This window comes from Macaca fascicularis, chromosome 12 (assembly GCF_037993035.2).
Source record: "Macaca fascicularis isolate 582-1 chromosome 12, T2T-MFA8v1.1".
Taxonomy (NCBI): Eukaryota; Metazoa; Chordata; class Mammalia; order Primates; family Cercopithecidae; genus Macaca; species Macaca fascicularis.
Genome location: NC_088386.1, coordinates 97,056,547 through 97,073,686, shown reverse-complemented (window position 1 = coordinate 97,073,686; position 17,140 = coordinate 97,056,547). Strand labels below are relative to the sequence as shown.

General features: G+C 41.0%; 2 protein-coding genes across 22 annotated transcripts in view; one reads left to right on the top strand and one right to left on the bottom strand.

The window, feature by feature from the left end:
- Positions 1 to 7,747, top strand: part of FLACC1 (flagellum associated containing coiled-coil domains 1) — a 63,388-nt gene extending 55,641 nt beyond the window's left edge. For both annotated transcript variants that reach the window (XR_012421372.1, XM_045367453.3), the window contains 4 exons: positions 2,930 to 2,992; positions 6,304 to 6,393; positions 6,522 to 6,631; positions 7,305 to 7,747. Coding sequence is in view for 1 of the 2 variants with exons in the window: in XM_045367453.3 (XP_045223388.1) it covers positions 2,930 to 2,992; positions 6,304 to 6,393; positions 6,522 to 6,631; positions 7,305 to 7,431 (390 nt within the window). In the remaining variant the exon portion in view is untranslated. The remainder of the gene's footprint in view (positions 1 to 2,929; positions 2,993 to 6,303; positions 6,394 to 6,521; positions 6,632 to 7,304) is intronic.
- Positions 7,748 to 8,390: 643 nt separating this feature from the next.
- The window catches only part of CASP8 (caspase 8), a 60,358-nt gene continuing 51,608 nt past the window's right edge, over positions 8,391 to 17,140 (bottom strand). For 11 of the 20 annotated variants that reach the window (XM_015432063.4, XM_065525874.2, XM_015432067.4 and 8 more), the window contains 4 exons: positions 16,716 to 16,857; positions 10,739 to 11,240; positions 9,053 to 9,595; positions 8,391 to 8,949 (listed from right to left, as the gene is read on the bottom strand). In XM_015432063.4, the coding sequence (XP_015287549.2) occupies positions 9,460 to 9,595; positions 10,739 to 11,240; positions 16,716 to 16,857 (780 nt within the window). In that variant the 3' untranslated portion in view covers positions 8,391 to 8,949; positions 9,053 to 9,459. Of the gene's footprint in view, positions 8,950 to 9,052; positions 9,596 to 10,738; positions 11,241 to 16,578; positions 16,858 to 17,140 lie in introns of those variants that run through there. The other 9 variants (XM_065525877.2, XM_065525873.2, XM_065525879.2 and 6 more) reach the window with 2 other exon arrangements.

Here is a 17,140-nt window from a genome sequence, read left to right as displayed (position 1 = left end):
ATCCCTTTATTTTGAGCCTATGTGTGTCTCTGCATGTGAGATGGGTCTCTTGAAGGCAGCACACTGAGGGGTCTTGACTCTTTATCCAATTTGCCAGTCTGTGTCTTTTAATTGGAGCATTTAGCCCATTTACATTTAAGGTTAATATTGTTATGTATGAATTTGATCCTGTCGTTATGATGTTAGCTGCTTATTTTGCTCATTAGTTGATGCAGTTTCCTCCTAGCATCAATGGTCTTTACAATTTGGCATGTTTTTGCAGTGGCTGGTACCAGTTGTTCCTTTCCATGTTTAGTGATTCCTTCAGGAGCTCTTGTAAGGCAGGCTTGGTGGTGACAAAATCTCTCAGCATTTGCTTGTCTATAAAGGATTTTATTTCTCCTTTACTTATAAAGCTTAGTTTGGCTGGATATGAAATTCTGGGTTGAAAATTCTTTTCTTTAAGAATGTTGAATATTGGCACCCACTCTCTTCTGGCTTGCAGGGTTTCTGCTGAGAGATCCACCATTAGTCTGATGGGCTTCCCTTTGTGGGTAACCTGACCTTTCTCTCTGGCTGCCCTTAACATTTTTTCCTTCATTTCAACTTTGGTGAATCTGACAATTTTGTGTCTTAGAGCTGCTCTTCTTGAGGAGTATCTTTGTGGTGTACTCTGTATTTTCTGAATTTGAATGTTGGCCTGCCTTGCTAGGTTGGGAAAGTTCTCCTGGATAATATCCTGAAGAGTGTTTTCCATCTTGGTTCCATTCTCCCCATCACTTTCAGATACACCAATCAGACGCAGATTTGGTCTTTTCACCTAGTCCCATATTTCTTGGAGGCTTTGTTCATTTCTTTTTACTCTTTTCTCTCTAAACTTCTCTTCTCACTTCCTTTCATTCATTTGATCTTCAATCACTGATACCCTTTCTTCCAGTTGATCAAATCAGCTACTGAAGCTTGTGCATGCATCATGTAGTTCTCATGCCATGGTTTTCATCTCCATCAGGTCATTTAAGGTCTTCTCTCCGCTGTTTATACTAGTTCGCTATTCTTTCAATCTTTTTTCAAGGTTTTTAGCTTGTTTGCGATGGGTTTGAACATCCTCCTTTAGCTCATAGAAGTTTGTTATTACTGATCATCTGAAGCCTTCTTCTCTCAACTCGTCAAAGTCATTCTCCTTCCAGCTTTGTTCTGTTGCTGGCAAGGAGCTGCATTCCTTTGGAGGAGAAGAGGTGCTCTGATTTTTAGAATTTTCAGCTTTTCTTCTCTGGTTTCTCCCCGTCTTTGTGGTTTTATCTACCTTTGGTCTTTGATGATGGTGATGTACAGATAAGGTTTTGGTGTGGATGTCTTTTCTGTTTGTTAGTTTTCCTTCTAACAGTCAGGACCCTCTGCTGAAGGTCTCTTGGAGTTTGCTGGAGGTCCACTCCAGACCCTGTTTGCCTGGGTATCACCAGCAGAGGCTGTAGAACCACAGATATTGCAGAATGGCAAATGTTGCTGCCTGACGGTTCCTCTAGAAGCTTCATTTCAGAGGGGCAGCCGGCTGTATGAGGTCTCAGTCAGCCCCTACTGGGAGATGCCTCCCAGTTAGGCTACTCGCGGGTCAGGGACCCACTTGAGGAGGCAGTCTGTCCGTTCTCAGATCTCAAAATTCCATGCTGAGAGAACCACTACTCTCTTCAAAGCTGTCAGACAGGGATATTTAAGTGTGCAGAAGTTTCTACTGCCTTTTGTTCAGCTATGCCCTGGCCCCAGAGGTAGAGTCTACAGAGGCAGGCAGGCCTCCTTGAGCTCCGGTGGACTCCACCTAGTTCAAGCTTACCAACTGCTTTGTTTACCTACACAAGCCTCAGCAATGGTGGGCACCCCTCCCCCAGCCTCGCTGCCGCCTTGCAGCTCGATCTCAGACTGCTGTGCTAGCAGTGAGCAAGGCTCCATGGGCATGGGACCCTCCCAGCCAGGTGCGGGATATAATCTCCTGGTGTGCTGTTTGCTAAGACCATTGGAAAAGTGTAGTATTAGGGTAGGAGTGACCCTATTTTCCAGGTGCTGTCTGTCACAGCTTCCCTTGGCTAGGAAAGGGAATTCCCTGACCCCTTGCGCTTCCCAGGTGAGGTGATGCCTGGCCCTGCTTTGTCTCCCAGTCCGTGGGCTGCACCCACTGTCCTGCACCCACTGTCCAACAAGCCCCAGTGAGATGAACCCGGTACCTCAGTTGGAAATGCAGAAATCCCCCGTCTTCTGCATCACTCACGCTGGGAGCTGTAGACTGGAGCTGTTCCTGTTTGGCCATCTTGGAACCTCTGCCCTAAACCTCTTTTCTTTATAAATTACCCAGTCTCTCAGGTAGTTCTTCATAGAAATGTGAGATCAGACTAATAGTGTCTTTGTTGTATTTGGGGGTATAGGACTCTCCATTCTGTTAGAGTATTTTTCTGTACTTAGGTTAACAACACATTGTCTTGACTACTGAAGTTTGAAATCGGGTAGCAAAGGTTATCTAGTTTTGCTATTGTTTTTCAAGATTATTTTGCCTTTCTGCATTCTTTGTATTTTTACATAAATGTTAGAACTAGCTTGTCAATTTAGAATTAGCTTATCAAGGAAACTGGCTGATATTTTGACTGGGATTTCATTGAATATAAAGATCAATCTGTGGAGAGATGAATTCTTAAGAGTATCGAATCTATACACTGACTTAACAAGAGCTTTTGATGAAAATATAATTTCTTTTAGTATTTGTCAGTGTGATGAGGTTTAACTTAAGTAAGATTTTCATTAACTTCAACATGTCATGTCATTAGTTTATAATGTGTGCTTCATTATAGTAGTGTCTAAGCTTTGGTGAATATTATATTCCTGAATCCTAGCCTGGCTTTCTTAACTCCCTAGAAGATGTGCCAGAACCACAGTGCTAACCTTTTCCTAATAAAATTGCTTTTAGGAGCTCTTGAAACAACATCAAAGTGATACCTTGCAATTAGAAGAGCTGAGAAAAACCAAAGAGGTAAGCTTTTTCTTCCTTTCCTGTGGACTTGGTATGTTACAAATACACCAGTAAAATAACAGGCTGTCAGTATAATGGAATCGATGGTAATTTCTCCAAAACCAATAAGAAATGGAAGACCTAAAGCTGAGTTTACTGGATTCAGTAAGTTAAAAAGAATTTTTGAAATTATCTGTAAAATAAAGCCAGTGCGCCTTTTTAAAGTCTGATTTGAACAAATAGATCAGCAATATACTATGTGATCTTCAATGTTGAATGACTTTCATTTCTAGCAAGGTTCAAACCACAAATGATCTTTCAGTTATAAAACATCAAGTTCTTCCTTTTGAGCTCTGAAAAGTATAAAACTGTCTCCTTTGGAACTCTGTCACCAAGCCCCTCCTTAAACTCTGAGTGTACCTCACACACGATGACTTCCTCAGAGACTCTATTCTGGGACAAATTTATGGCAGTCTGTGGGAGACAACTGAAGAGGAACTGTTCAAATCCACAAGGTGATGTGTGATTCTTCCATCACTGAGAATTTGACTTGGATCCAGAATGGACATGTTTGAGAAAATATTAGTCATTATAAAGGCATTATAAATGAATTGTATCTTAGAGCCCAGGCAGGGCTTCAGCATCATTGAAAGGTAAACAGACTGTGGTGTCCTACAAGTTCAAGAAATGGGTTTTGGAGGAAGATATACCCAGTGTATTATAATAACTATTTTAATGAGCTTGTCTACTAATTCTGTCATTTGTGTCATGTCTGGGTCTCTTTCTCTTCATTGATTTTTCTCCTCATTTATGGTCATACTTCCTTGTTTGCATGCCTGGTTAAGTTTGGCTTGGATGTCAGCCATTGTGGTGTTTACCTTGTTGGGTGCTGAATATTTTTATATTCCTTTAGATAATCTTGAGCTTTGCCCTGGGATATAGTTAAGTTGCTTGGAAACAGTTTGATCCTTTCGAGCCTTGCTTTTTAAGCTTTGTTGGGCAGAACTAAAGCAGTGTTTAGTGTGGAACTAATTTTCCCTCACTGTTGAGGTAATACCCTCTGAGTACTCGACACCACACCCTCTGTATGAGAAGGATTTTCTACTCTGCCTGGTGGGACCATGAACTATTCCCAGCCCTGTGTTGGCTCTGGGGATTGTTCTACCTGTTCCTTGCTGGTGGTTCCTTCCTCTAACCATGTCTCTTTCTATTTCTTCCCTCCATCACTCCACCCCAGAGGCACTTGCCTCCTTGCTGTTTCCTTAACAGGCCAGGATGCTCCTACCTTGGGGGCTTTGATATTCTCTCTTCCTGAAAAGCTCTTTCCCAGATATCCACATGACTTCCTTCCTTTCCTCCTCCTGGTCTTTATTCAAATGCCACCATCTCAGATGCCACCCTATTTAAGGGCTCCACTCCCTGCCCCAACACTTGCTTTTCTCTAAATGGGATGCCACTGGAGATTTTTGAGGAGGAGAGTATTATTTGGGGAAACAACTGTGGCAGCAATGTGAAGGAGAATCTGAAGAATCAAAATGACAGGAGGCAGAACCTGTTAGAAGGATCATCTCCCATTTACACCTCAACCTGACTTCTGCTCCCATCCCAGCCATGGAAACTGCTCTTGTTAAAATCACAAGTAACTTCTGAGTTTCCAAATCCAAAGAATGCTTCACCTCACTTGACATGAGCAGTATCAGGTTCAATTGATCACTCTCTCCTTGGAACATTCACCTCTCTTAACTTTCATGGGCTTCTGGCGTTTCCTTCACCTCATTGGTCACACCTTCTCAATCTTCTTTACTAGAACTAGAACTCTGCTTAAAACCCTTCAATGTCACCCCATTGTTCTCCCACCTAATTTCTAAGTCCTGGAGTATTTTGAGGCTGGTTCCCAGGCCCCCTTCTCTTCTTTATCTCCCGTTTTTCCTTTGGAGAGCTCATCTGTTCACACAGATGTAAAAGCCATCTCTGTGCTGATAATTTGGGTTGATACCTCCAGCTTTGCCTCTCTCCTGAGCTCCAGGCTTGTACATCCAACTGCCCATTTGACATTTCAGCATAGGTGACATACAGGCACCTCAAAATTAACATGCCCAGCTCCACACTCTCAATTATCCACCAGAGATTTAGCCCCAAAATTGTCAACTCCCTCAGCTGTTCTAAGCCTAGACCTGAAGTCATCCTTGATTTCTTCTTTCCTTTCACTCTCCCAAATTCAACCCAGCAGCCTCAGCCAATCCTCTATAACATATTCCACATTCATCCACGTCCCTCCAACTCTGTTGTCACCTTACCCTAGTCCGTTATTTCTCAGCTACATGACCGTAGTATTCTCCTCCTTAGTTCCGTTGCTTTCCCTCTTGCCCTTCCAGTCCATCCCCTGGAGCATAATATAAGCAAGTGAGATACATGCATTCACTTCTCTGCTTAACACCCTTCAATGGGTCCCCATTGTTCTTAGGTTACCTTGTCCTCTCAGGTGCCACCAGGCTCCCCTGTATTTCTTCACCATGGCCCTCTATCCTTACTGTCTCTATTCCACCCATATTGGTATTCCTTTGGGTCCTCAAACACAATGAGCATTTTGCATTCTAAGGACCTTTCCACAGGCTTCTATTCATTCTTTAGTGGAAGTTTGTTTGTGTGTTTGTTTCAAGAAGCTGCTTTTTAGAGCAGTTTTAGGTTTACAGAAAAATTGAGCAGAAAGTACACAGAGTTCCCATATACTACCCCACCCCACCCCACCACTAGTTTCCTTTATTAGTAGTATCTTACATTGGGGTGCCACATTAGTTGCAGTTGATGAGCACTGTGGATGCATTCTTATTAACTAAAGTCCGTAGTTTACATTAGGGCTCTTTGTGTTGTACATTCTGTGGGTTTTGCCTAATATATCATGTCATGTAGCCACCATTACAGTGTCATACAGAATAGTTTCACTGCTCTAAAAGTGCCCTCTCCCCCACCTATTCATCCCTCCCTTGCCCTCCAAATCCCTAGAAACCACTAATCTTTTTTCTGTCTCTATAGTTTTGCCTTTTCCAGAGTGTCGTATAGTTGCAATTAGTAGTAGGTATTTAATAAAAACTTGCTTAGTGAATGAATAACTGATTGCCATTGTAACCATTCATGTGAGCTCTGGTGAGGCTGAAGAGAAGGATATACATGAGTGAGACAAGGAGGAGGTAGGACTGACAGGGTGTGAGTGGCCATGAGTGATGCAAAAGTAGCTCAAGTTGCTCCCTTGCATTACAGTCCAGGTGCCCTGGAGAAGAAACTAAATAAATAGACATCGGCATGATGTCCTGCAACAAATTCTTCTTATGCAGGTCATGGAGGAAGAATTGCATGCACAAGCCCTCATCCTAGAGTCACTTAACGCAAACCTCTACTATACCCAGGTGGAACTCCAAAAAGAGGTGAGTCCCTGCTAGAGTGGGGATGGGGGTTGGGGGAAGAACCTAGGTCTCTGTCCAGCTCTGCCGTATAGCTCTGCCCTGGATGGCTCTGGGTTGGGGAAGATGGCTTTAAAATATTTGTCTTTCAGAAAGCTATAGTGGGAAATCTGGAGAAAATGCTTCAAACCAAGTGTGCTGAAACTGAAGAAAAGTATAAGTACACCATACAGATCCTGATGGAAGAGAACATTCATCTGAAGTGCGGCTGCTGCTGAAAAAGACATGGCTGAGTTCTCTTTAGGAGTGGGAAGGAGTTTGAGTGAGGAATGGGTTAGGAAGATAGACCAAGTGCTCCCTAGTTATGTCAAGGCACAGGCATTTTCAGGAGGGAGGTGTGTCACTGCAGGCCAGCGACACAAAGCCAGATAGTTCACTTGAGGTGGAGTAGAGATGTGTCTACACTTCTCCCATTCACCTGTGTCCTTGTTGCTGTGCAAACCAACACAGGAAATTTATCTCCCAGTTTCTGAGTTTGCTCAGTTCTATGACTGAGGATGGTTTTTAAATCCATCTCCCCTGGGAGTCTGATGGTCTTACCATTACGTGCAGCTGCTTCTGGTTCCTATGGAAATCAGCTTTGGATCAGAAGGTGTACTGTTACCTGAAGCTGCATCTTAAATCATTAAAATAAATTTTGGTCAATACTTTAATAGAGGAAAGTTATTTTTATTGCATTGATTTAGTAGAAAATTCCTCATACAGGACTTCAGTCACCTGAACACCATACCTTACTAAATTCAAAACCACTGGAATGAGTGAGAGACTGCTGTGGTGAAGGAATGAAGGCACATTGCTCTCCCCGCACCCCAAATATCCTATACCCTTTCTAGCTTTTGAGTTGACATTGATACATCTTTCCTTTCTTTTTACAGGCAAAAGGTAATTTCTAAGAATGAAGAAATGTATGAAGAATATTCTGGGAGATTGGCCTCTATCACTGTTTCTAAGGATGATTCTGACACTGTGGAAGATGGTAGCAAGAAAAGACAAGAATCATAAACATAAAGTCGCTCTCCATTGTTGAAGATGGTCGGCACACCATTTCTGTAGGCCCCGGAAACTCCCGGCAGGGTTTTCTTCAGAACATGTGTATAATGAGTTTAGTTCTTGGGTTGCTCTGACTCTATTTTTGCTCTCTTCTGAGTGGCTGAAAATGTTTGAATTCTCATCTGAATTTCACAGCTTATCACGGACGCTTCATTGAAAAATGATGCTCTCCGTACTGGGAGCTGAGCTTTCTCTGAGTTTTGTACTATTTTTCTTCCACCTTTATGTATTTCATAGGAAAGAAATAGATTTGAAAGCCTTCTTCCTATTGAACTTTTACTATATTTGGGGGGGGGGGTGTACCTTTGTCCCCTGGGGCATTTAGGTAGCAAAAAAAGATGATGTGTTGATTTTATTCTAAAACCTTTTTCTCTCATACCCATGCCCCCTACTTCCCTACCTCTCAATCATGTTCCCTGACCTATGACTTAGGAAGGGTTTCTGATGATTCTTACCACCTTCTCTGGACCATCACCAGAATTCAGACACCCACAGGGCAGGCAACATAAATAAGTGAAGTGGGCTAGACACAAGGAAAACAATTGCATAAGCATAAGTGACAACTGACAGCAGCCTCAGTAGAGGGGCTTGGGCAGGGCTGGGGCACAACGGGTGGAGAAGAATGACCTGCAGAGCACTGTCTCATCTGAAGAAGGTGCTTCTCAGACCTTTGCCATGCAAAAGCATGAGGTCAATATTGTCAGATATTATTATTTTTTCAAAGAAGGTATCCTGGTTTTTATGTGATATCTCCTAATTTTTAAACGTTGACAACAAATTCTAAAAATACAACTGTGTGTACCAATCATGGGAGACTCAAGTAGAACATGCCTGTGGTCCAGATGTTTTCCACCTGTGAGATGTCATTGGCAGAAACCAAAATCAAACACAAAAAAATCTCCAAGGAGCAGTAAGATCAAATCATACTTTATTCTATTAAAAAATATTTTTGAAAAAAGATACTTAAATTTTAAAGATAACTTAATTCCTAATGATTTAAAATAATCCAAGCAGAGATGAAAGAGCAAATGCAAATGCATAAAAAGACCCACAGCATTGTTAGCAAAAAGCAAATATAGTTAGCCAAGCCTATATGCATCATGAAAGCAAAAGAAGGCAAAAAGCAAGTTTGGGGATAAATTATGTAAAAATTGTAAAATAATTTGAATTTTTAAAAGATTTCAACAAAATTTTGTTTTATTAAAAAAAATTTTTGGCTGGGTATGGAGGCTCACATCTGTAATCCCAGCACTTTGGGAGGCCAAGGCGGGCAGATCATGAGGTCAGGAGATCGAGAACATCCTGGCTAACATGGTGAAACCCCATCTCTACTGAAAAATACAAAAAATTAGCCAGGCGTGGTGGTGGGCACTTGTAGTCCCAGCTACTTGGGAGGCTGAGGCAGGAGAATGGCGTGAACCCAGGAGGCAGAGGTTGCAGTGAGCTGAAATTGCACCACTGCACTCCAGCCTGGGCGACAGAGTGAGACCCCGTCTCAAATTTTTTTTCGAGACAGGGTCTCACTCTGTCGCCCAGGCTGGAGTGCAGTGGTGTGAATATGGCTCACTGCAGCCTTGACCTCTTGGGTTCAAGTAATCCCCCCACCTCAACCTCCCAAAGTGCTGGGATTATAGACATGAGCCACCATAGGTGGCTATTGTCTAATATTTTTTGATGTGGTAGTGTGGAATTTGACTTCAAGAAAGAATTAAAGTTAATAGAATATTAACAGTGGGCTTAATGTTGATAATAATTTGAATCAAAATCCAGCTATATTCGTAGCTGGATTTTGCAGGCATCTGGTATTTATTGCCACCAGGTAAAAACATTCCCAAAGCCCTAGGCATGAACGAAAGGAGCCAGTGTTATTGTTGTTAATATCCTATTAACTTTAGCTCTTACAAAAAAGTGCAAAACTAATAAATTAACTACTTAGAAAATTAGTAAATAAACATAGTGTTGTATATCTAAATAGCACTATCAATCAGAAGGGAAGACAAGTTTTTTTCTTAGTGTGAAAGTTGGCTGCGGCATCTGTTTCCCCATGTTTTTCTTGTCATCCTTGTTGCTTACTTCATAGTTCACTTCAGTCAGGATGGTGAGAATATCATCGCCTCTGAAAGACATCACATAACATTGTGACTATCTGTGGGGGAAAGCAACTGATGAACTGTCTCCTCTGCTGTGCTCAGAGATAGTTCTGTAGTTCTTTCTCTCAAAATATCAGTCATTTGAAACAATAAGTTGCTAAACCAAGACCTACCCCAGCTTTCGTGGTAAATGCGTTGTCTCAGAGCTTAATAACTTACTTTTGGTTTATTCAGGAACTCTTTTGACCGTCAGAAACCTCAGTGTCAGTATTAGAGTTGATTTCTTTCTCTCCTGACCTGTGCGTATCTCACTCTTCTCCATGTTACTTGGCTCCCACAGTTGCTTCAATGCCCCCCAATACTCTCTGCCTCAAGTTGACATTGCATCTGTGGATTCATCTTTGATGCAATTAAACTTAAGGCAAGTGAAAGTACAATGTCTCCTGCAGCTACTCCCACCTTCTTCTCACCAGGATCTCTTAGCGTTTTTGTTAGGCAACCTCTTCTTCTACCTCGGAGCTAGCCCTGGAAACCTTGCAGGATTCATGATCTAAGTTACAAAATCTAAGTTAGATTCATGATCTAAGTTGTGGGAAATTCTCACTCTTCATATACTCAAAACATGAAATACAGGGCTAAAAGGAACCTGCTGTTTATTTCCCATAATGCACCAAGAGGTTTTAAGGATGGTTTGCTCTTATAGAACTTTTGACAGAGTTGGAGGATGTTAAACATTGAATTGGGTTACTGCCTTCTTTGGAAGATTTCCAAAACTAGTTGAATTGGCTCACTCATGTTTTGGCCTAAAGACAGAGAGCTGGACTATATGACTTTACCAGTCTTTCCTGCTCTGTGACACCCTGATTGTCCTTTGAGGTGCTGAATAAAGGAATAAAACATCTCAGCTTTTCCATCTATAAACTAAGGATGTCAACACTTGCCACTCTCCCACTTTGTAACTGACCTGGGAAGTGCAGCTATGTGATCCACAGCTAGACATCTAGAGATGAATGGAAACCATTCCCCTTGCACAGTTCTCTGACCTGTTGATGTCATCTAAACCACATATCACTTTCTAATAGTCTCTGAATGTGAGTAGATAGTAGTGGTGATGGAGTAGGAGGGGAAGGTAGTGTAACAGTGAGGTGGGCTGAGTAGGCAAAACTTACCGAGGACATCGTTCTCTCAGGCTCTGGCAAAGTGACTGGATGTACCAGGTTCCCTCTGCAGGGTTTCGGTAGGAAACACAGTTATTCACAGTGGCCATCCCCAGCAGAAAGTCAGCCTCATCCGGGATATATCTCGTTTGAGGTGATGATAAATCCATTTCCAAATAGGGTTGCTCCTCTGAATCAGTCTCAACAGGTATACCTTTCTGGTAGTTATCCCCCTGACAAGCCTGAATAAAAAACACTTTGGGTTTTCCAGCAAGGGAAGGGCACTTCAAACCAGTGAACTGAGATGTCAGCTCATAGATGGGGGCCTCCTGTCCATCAGTGCCATAGATGATGCCCTTGTCTCCATGGGAGAGGATACAGCAGATGAAGCAATCCTTGTTACTGTGGTCCATGAGTTGGTAGGTTTTCAAAATCTTATAGATTTTCTCTACTGTGCAGTCATTGTGGTGCTGGATCTCAAAATGAAGCTCTTCAAAGGTCGCGGTCAAAGCCTCTGAAAAGTGAAATTTGAACAGTCACGTTATACCACAGTAATTCACAGACCAGAGCTGGAGAGCACAGTGGGCATAACATTGATAGATAAGAAATGTCCATCGATGATAGATTGGATTAAGAAAATGTGGCACATATACACCATGGAATACTATGCAGCCATAAAAAAGGATGAGTTCATGTCCTTTGTAGGGACATGGATGAAGCTGGAAACCATCATTCTCAGCAAACTATCACAAGGACAGAAAACCAAACACTGCATGTTCTCACTCATAGGTGGGAATTGAACAATGAGAACACTTGGACACAGGAAGGGGAACATCGCACACCGGGGCCTGTTGTGGGGTTGGGGAGGGGGAAGGGATAGCATTAGGAGATATACCTAATGTAAATGACGAGTTAATGGGTGCAGCACACCAACATGGCACATGTATACATATGTAACAAACCTGCACGTTGTGCACATGTACCCTAGAACTTAAAGTAAAATAATAAATAAATAAATAAATAAATAAATAAATAAATAAATAAAGGATTTGAACCAGAAATTCAAGAGCAAAACCCTCTATGTTTGTAGCTGGATTCTGCAGGCTTCGAATATTTATTGCCACCAGCTAAAAACATTCTCAAACCCTGGGGCAAATGAGAAAGCAGAGAGTTACTGTTGGTCTGTTTTCTCTACTCAACTAGTTTACAAGATGAGTAAGTTATCATTTAGGCTTACTACTGAACCAATTTTTAAAATGACTATATTATTTACATAATCAGGAAAAACAAAACAATTTTTGAATAGAAGATCCAACTTATTTTATCCTAAACCTTCTCAAAATTATTTATGTTTAGCAAAATAAAATACATGAATTAATAAAATAGAACTAAAAGACCTTTTACAATAGGTTATCCCCTCTCTATCCCTCACTATTACCTAGTCACATTCCATGAAGGCAACCACTTCCAATTTTTAACCACTCTTTTTTCACATTAACCTCCATTTTGTAATGAATTTGGGTACACTGCTAATTACTCATTTATAAATTTTAGATTTTCGCATTGAGTTCTTATTATGGAGAATAAGCATTTGGTGCTCTTACACAATTATTTAGAATTTTGGTTGAATCCATAGTAATATTTTTTTTAATTTTTTTTTTTTTTAGAAAAGATCTCACTCTGTCACCCAGGCTAGAGTGCAGTGGCACAATCTCAGCTCACTGCAACTTCTGCCTCCCAGGTTCAAGCAATTCTCCTGCCTCAGCCTCCCGAGTAGGTGGGACTACAGGCACGCACCACCATACCCAGCTGATTTTTGTATTTTTAGTGGAGACAGGGTTTCACTGTGTTGGCCAGGCTGGTCACGAACTCCTAGCCTCAAGTGACCCACCCACCATGGCCTCCCAAAGTGCTGGGATTGTAGGCATGAGCCACCACCTCCGGCCCATACTAATATTTCTATTATTAAGACTATGTAAACATAATGTTCTTTCATTATGTTTCCTTATTAACCTTTTTGCCTTTCCTGGAATTAGTAATTGTATTATTTTTTTCATCTGCTTTGTTTCCTATATGCTTAACACTATTTTTTCTCCAAGTGCTCTAATGGATCTGGCCAAAATCTTTCAACATTTTCAGGCTACTTGTCTGACTCATTTTTATTTCTTCCTGGAAAACTTTCCATCCAGAGCACTGCATCCTTCTGCTGTAATACCAACTGGCTGTTCTGTAGGCCAGATGAATTTATCTTCTCCTGGGACATCTCTCTGTCTCTTCCATAGTAGATTATCTGTTTCCTCCATCGATGACTTCCTCTTTCTTATTAGTTTCCTTTGCTGGAGCATAACCACGAGGAGTACATTTTTTGACCCCTTGTATGAGTCTTTACTTCATAGAGTTCTATTTCCAAAAGCATTTTTCCTCAGAATTCCGAACGCTTTTCTTCACAATCTTAGCTTTCAGTGTTGCTAGAGAGAAGACCTTTTCATTCCTGATACTTCACATATTTGGCTTACTTTTTTCTCTTTCCAGAAGCTTCTAGGGTATGATATGTTTGGAAGTGATTCTTAATCCATTATACCCTTTCAATCTGGAGATTGTGTCATTTCGTTCTTGGAAAGTTCCATTTCTTTTTTCTCTGTCCTTTCTTTCTGGAACTCTTATTGTCAAAAATTGGACATCCTTGATTCAGCTTCAAATTTTCTTATCTTTTGCTCCTATTTTCTATTTTTGTCTTTTTATACTACTTTCTGAGACTTTGTCTTCTACTTTATTGAATTTTTCATTTTGGTGCTCATATTTTTAATTTTCAAGGAGTCTTTCTTGTTCTGTCCCTGTTTCATAACATCTTGTTCTTTTATGGAACTTTAACTCTCTAAGAACATTAAATACCAATATTAAGCAATAAAAAAAGCTTGCTTTTTTCTCAACATTGTCTTTGTTTCATTCATATTGTTTCATGTTTTTCTTGTTGTTCTCATTGCCTCTTATTTATTTATTTATTTATTTATTTATTTGAGACAGAGTCTTGCTCTATCACCCAGGCTGGAGTGCAGTGGTGCAATCTCGGCTCACTGCAACCTCCGCCTCCCAGGTTCAAGCAATTCTTTTGCCTCAGCCTCTGTAGTAGCTGGGATTACAGGCACCTGCCATCACACCCGGCTAATTTTTGTATTTTTATTAGAGATGGGGTTTCACCATGTTGGTCAGGCTGGTCTTGAACTCCTGACCTCAGGCGATTCGCCTGCCTCGGCCTCCCAAAGTGCTGGGATTACAGGCGTGAGCCACCGTACCCAGCTGCCTCTCTTTTGTATTAGAGGCTTTCTTCAAACGCCTGCTGACCTTTGGTTGTCCATTCATAAATTGACTAATTAGTCCATTAAAAAGTCAACTGAAAGCTCTGTGTTTGTGGATGTGGTTTGTTCACTGATGGACTTCATAGCAAGATGATGGTTGCAGACCTGATCATTGCATTAGGAAACCTCCAGATGTCATTATCTCTATGCATTTTAGCTAGAGCTTTCAGCTGCTCCAGAGGTCAATCTGTATCTGCTGCCAGTGTTCTTGGAACCAAGTTGGTTTAGAGATCTGACTCCACGCCACCAGTAGGTTTTCTTCAGTCTCTCTGTGTTCAGTAAAATGCTTCATTGCTTCCTTTGCTGGGCCTGGTACACCCAAGTGTAGAGTTTCTCTGGTTCAATTTTATGAGAAAACAAACTTCCTGTTCCTTATGATGGTAGAATAAGAATAGTTGCTGCCTCTATGAGAGGGAGGTATGAATCTGAGGATTGTATAGGCTTTAAAGAATCTTCCTGTTTTCTGCTCATTGCCTCACCTACACTTTGTACCTCCAATTGCTGAATTTTTCCAGGATTCTGTGGGGTAAATAGGCTTGCCTCTTTTCTGTGTTCCCCTCTGTAATCAGTTAGGTTGTAGCTTTCTCTGTTAAGTCGATTACCTCTACTCTTTTGTTTCAACTCCCCCAAATTGTTGGAAACCTTTCATTAGCTATCGTCTCCATTCCCGTTCTCTTGATCCTTATTGGATTATTCCTTTTTTATTCCTTCTCCAGCATTTTGTCCCTGTCAGCACATCAGAGCTAAACATAAGCCATCAGTCAAAAGACAGTCTCGGCCAGGTGCAGTGGCTCACACCTATAATCCCAGCACCTTGGGAGGCCAAGGCGAGTGGATCACCTGAGGTCAGGAGTTTGAGACCAGCCTGACCAACATGGTAAAACCCATCTCTACTGAATACAATTAACTGGGTGTGGGTGTGGTGCACATGCCTATAATCCCAGCTACTTGGCAGACTGAGGCAGGGGAATTGCTTGAACCTGGGAGGCAGAGGTTGTGGTGAGCCAAGATCATGGTATTGTACTCCAGCCTGGGCAACAGAGTGAGACTCTGTCTAAAACAAAAAAAGTCAGTCTAGCATTAGGAATAGAACAAACAAAAACGGAAATGCAATTGTTGATTTGGAAGCACTTTGGCAAGACTAATACAGTGTGTTGGTTCTGTGAAAAAGTTCTGATCCTTTGGAAATGTGGAATGTTGATTTAAAAAATGACTGTAAAGCGAGTGTCAAGGCACTGAAGCAGGACAGAAGGGAGTCTCTCAGGAGAAATGACTTCTGCAGTGGGGTCTCCTACTTTTACTCATTTAGCATAAAACATAAGAACAGGAATAGAAAAAGCAGGACACACAGACTCGAATGCCTACCAGAGACTAGTCAATCATGGGCCAGTTATAAGAAAATGAAACTGCCAGAAATAGAAGCAAGTGTTATTTTAATAGAAATGTTTTAATTTTAAAATAATACAAATCAAGGGCTCGAAATGTTTTTTTCAACACCAAGCACATAATGACGAATGATGTCATCAATGCACTTAATCTCTGTGCCTTTTTAAAGGCTTAGATTTGCTTAAATAAACAAATCAAATGTTAACATGGGCCAGGTGTAGTGGCTCACACCTGTAATCCCAGCACTTTGGGAGGCCGAGGCAGGAGGATCACTTGAGGTCAGGAGTTCAAGACCAGCCTGGCCAATATGGCAAAACCCCATCTCTACCAAAAATACAAAAATTAGCCGGGTATGGTGGTGTGTGCCTGTAGTCCCAGCTACTTGGGAGGCTGAGGCAGGAGAATCACTTGAACTGGGGAAGTGGAGGCTGCAGTGAGCTGAGATAGCACCACTGCACTCCAGCCTGGGCAACAGAGTGAGACTCTGTCTCAAAAAAAAAAAAAAAAAAAAAATGTTACTAGGGACCATTACAGAGTCCTGATGATTATAATCAGTCTACATTAATTTTCTAAACTTACCTCCATTTACAAAACAAATCAATAATTGATGTTATGCCTGATGAACACTATTTTCAAAAGTTCTTTGATCAAATCAAAATTATTAATATCTCAATGGTGATGGATGATTTTTATTTTTTGTTGTTGTAGTCACTTTTTATATTCACATACTACAAATTGTTTTTTCATTTAACTTGTAGCTTCTTGATCTTAGCTTAAATAGGCTGAGTAAAAGAACTGCTAACCAGTTTAATATTTAATACTTGAAAATGCTGTTTCTGTTAAGAACTCACAATTTCTGCTGCACTTAACAGCCCAACCTGTAAAAATGCAGCCTCTATAAGAGCTTTGATACCACGGCAGTTCCATCGCTTAATGCATTCCACAGAAGCACTATGCAGTTAGCTGAATTAAAAACAAAGCTTATTACTGCTTTTCATTGTGTCTTTTAGTAAGATTTGATATTTCATATTTATACATACATTGCTTCTATTTAAAAGATTAATTTTTTAAAAAGCAGGAAACTGACAAATGTATAAGAATGTTGTTTACCTCCACAGGGAAATATGTTTAAATCCATTTTCTTGAAACATGACTCTTTTGGTATAGCTTTTGTTCTCTGCCTTTTGATTTAAAAAAAAAATAGGCATAAGAAATATTTCACTTTTCTCTTTTGGGTTCTACTGTACCTGCATCCAAGTGTGTTCCATTCCTGTCCCTAATGCTGTGAAGTTTGGGCACTTTCTCCCGTGCTTTCGTAAAATCGTAATTGTTGATGATCAGACAGTATCCCCGAGGTTTGCTTTTCATTTGGTAAACTTTGTCCAAAGTCTGGAAAACAAAAACCCAACCCAGGAGCTGACTCTGTGGGTCAAACACTAGAGATGTAAACAAACAACTCCCTAGTAAGAGGACTTGCTTTCCATTGCACCACCCCAACTTGGGGTCGTTTCCTTGAAGAACTAGTTTCTACCTATTTCCTTCACACAGGACCCCTCAGACTTCTGCCCCATCACTGTAAAGTCAGTTTCCCAATACCTGGGCCTCCTGAGCACTTTGCACATATGTTAATATTGTTGTCATCATATTGTATTATTGTTTGTTCTCATTTCTG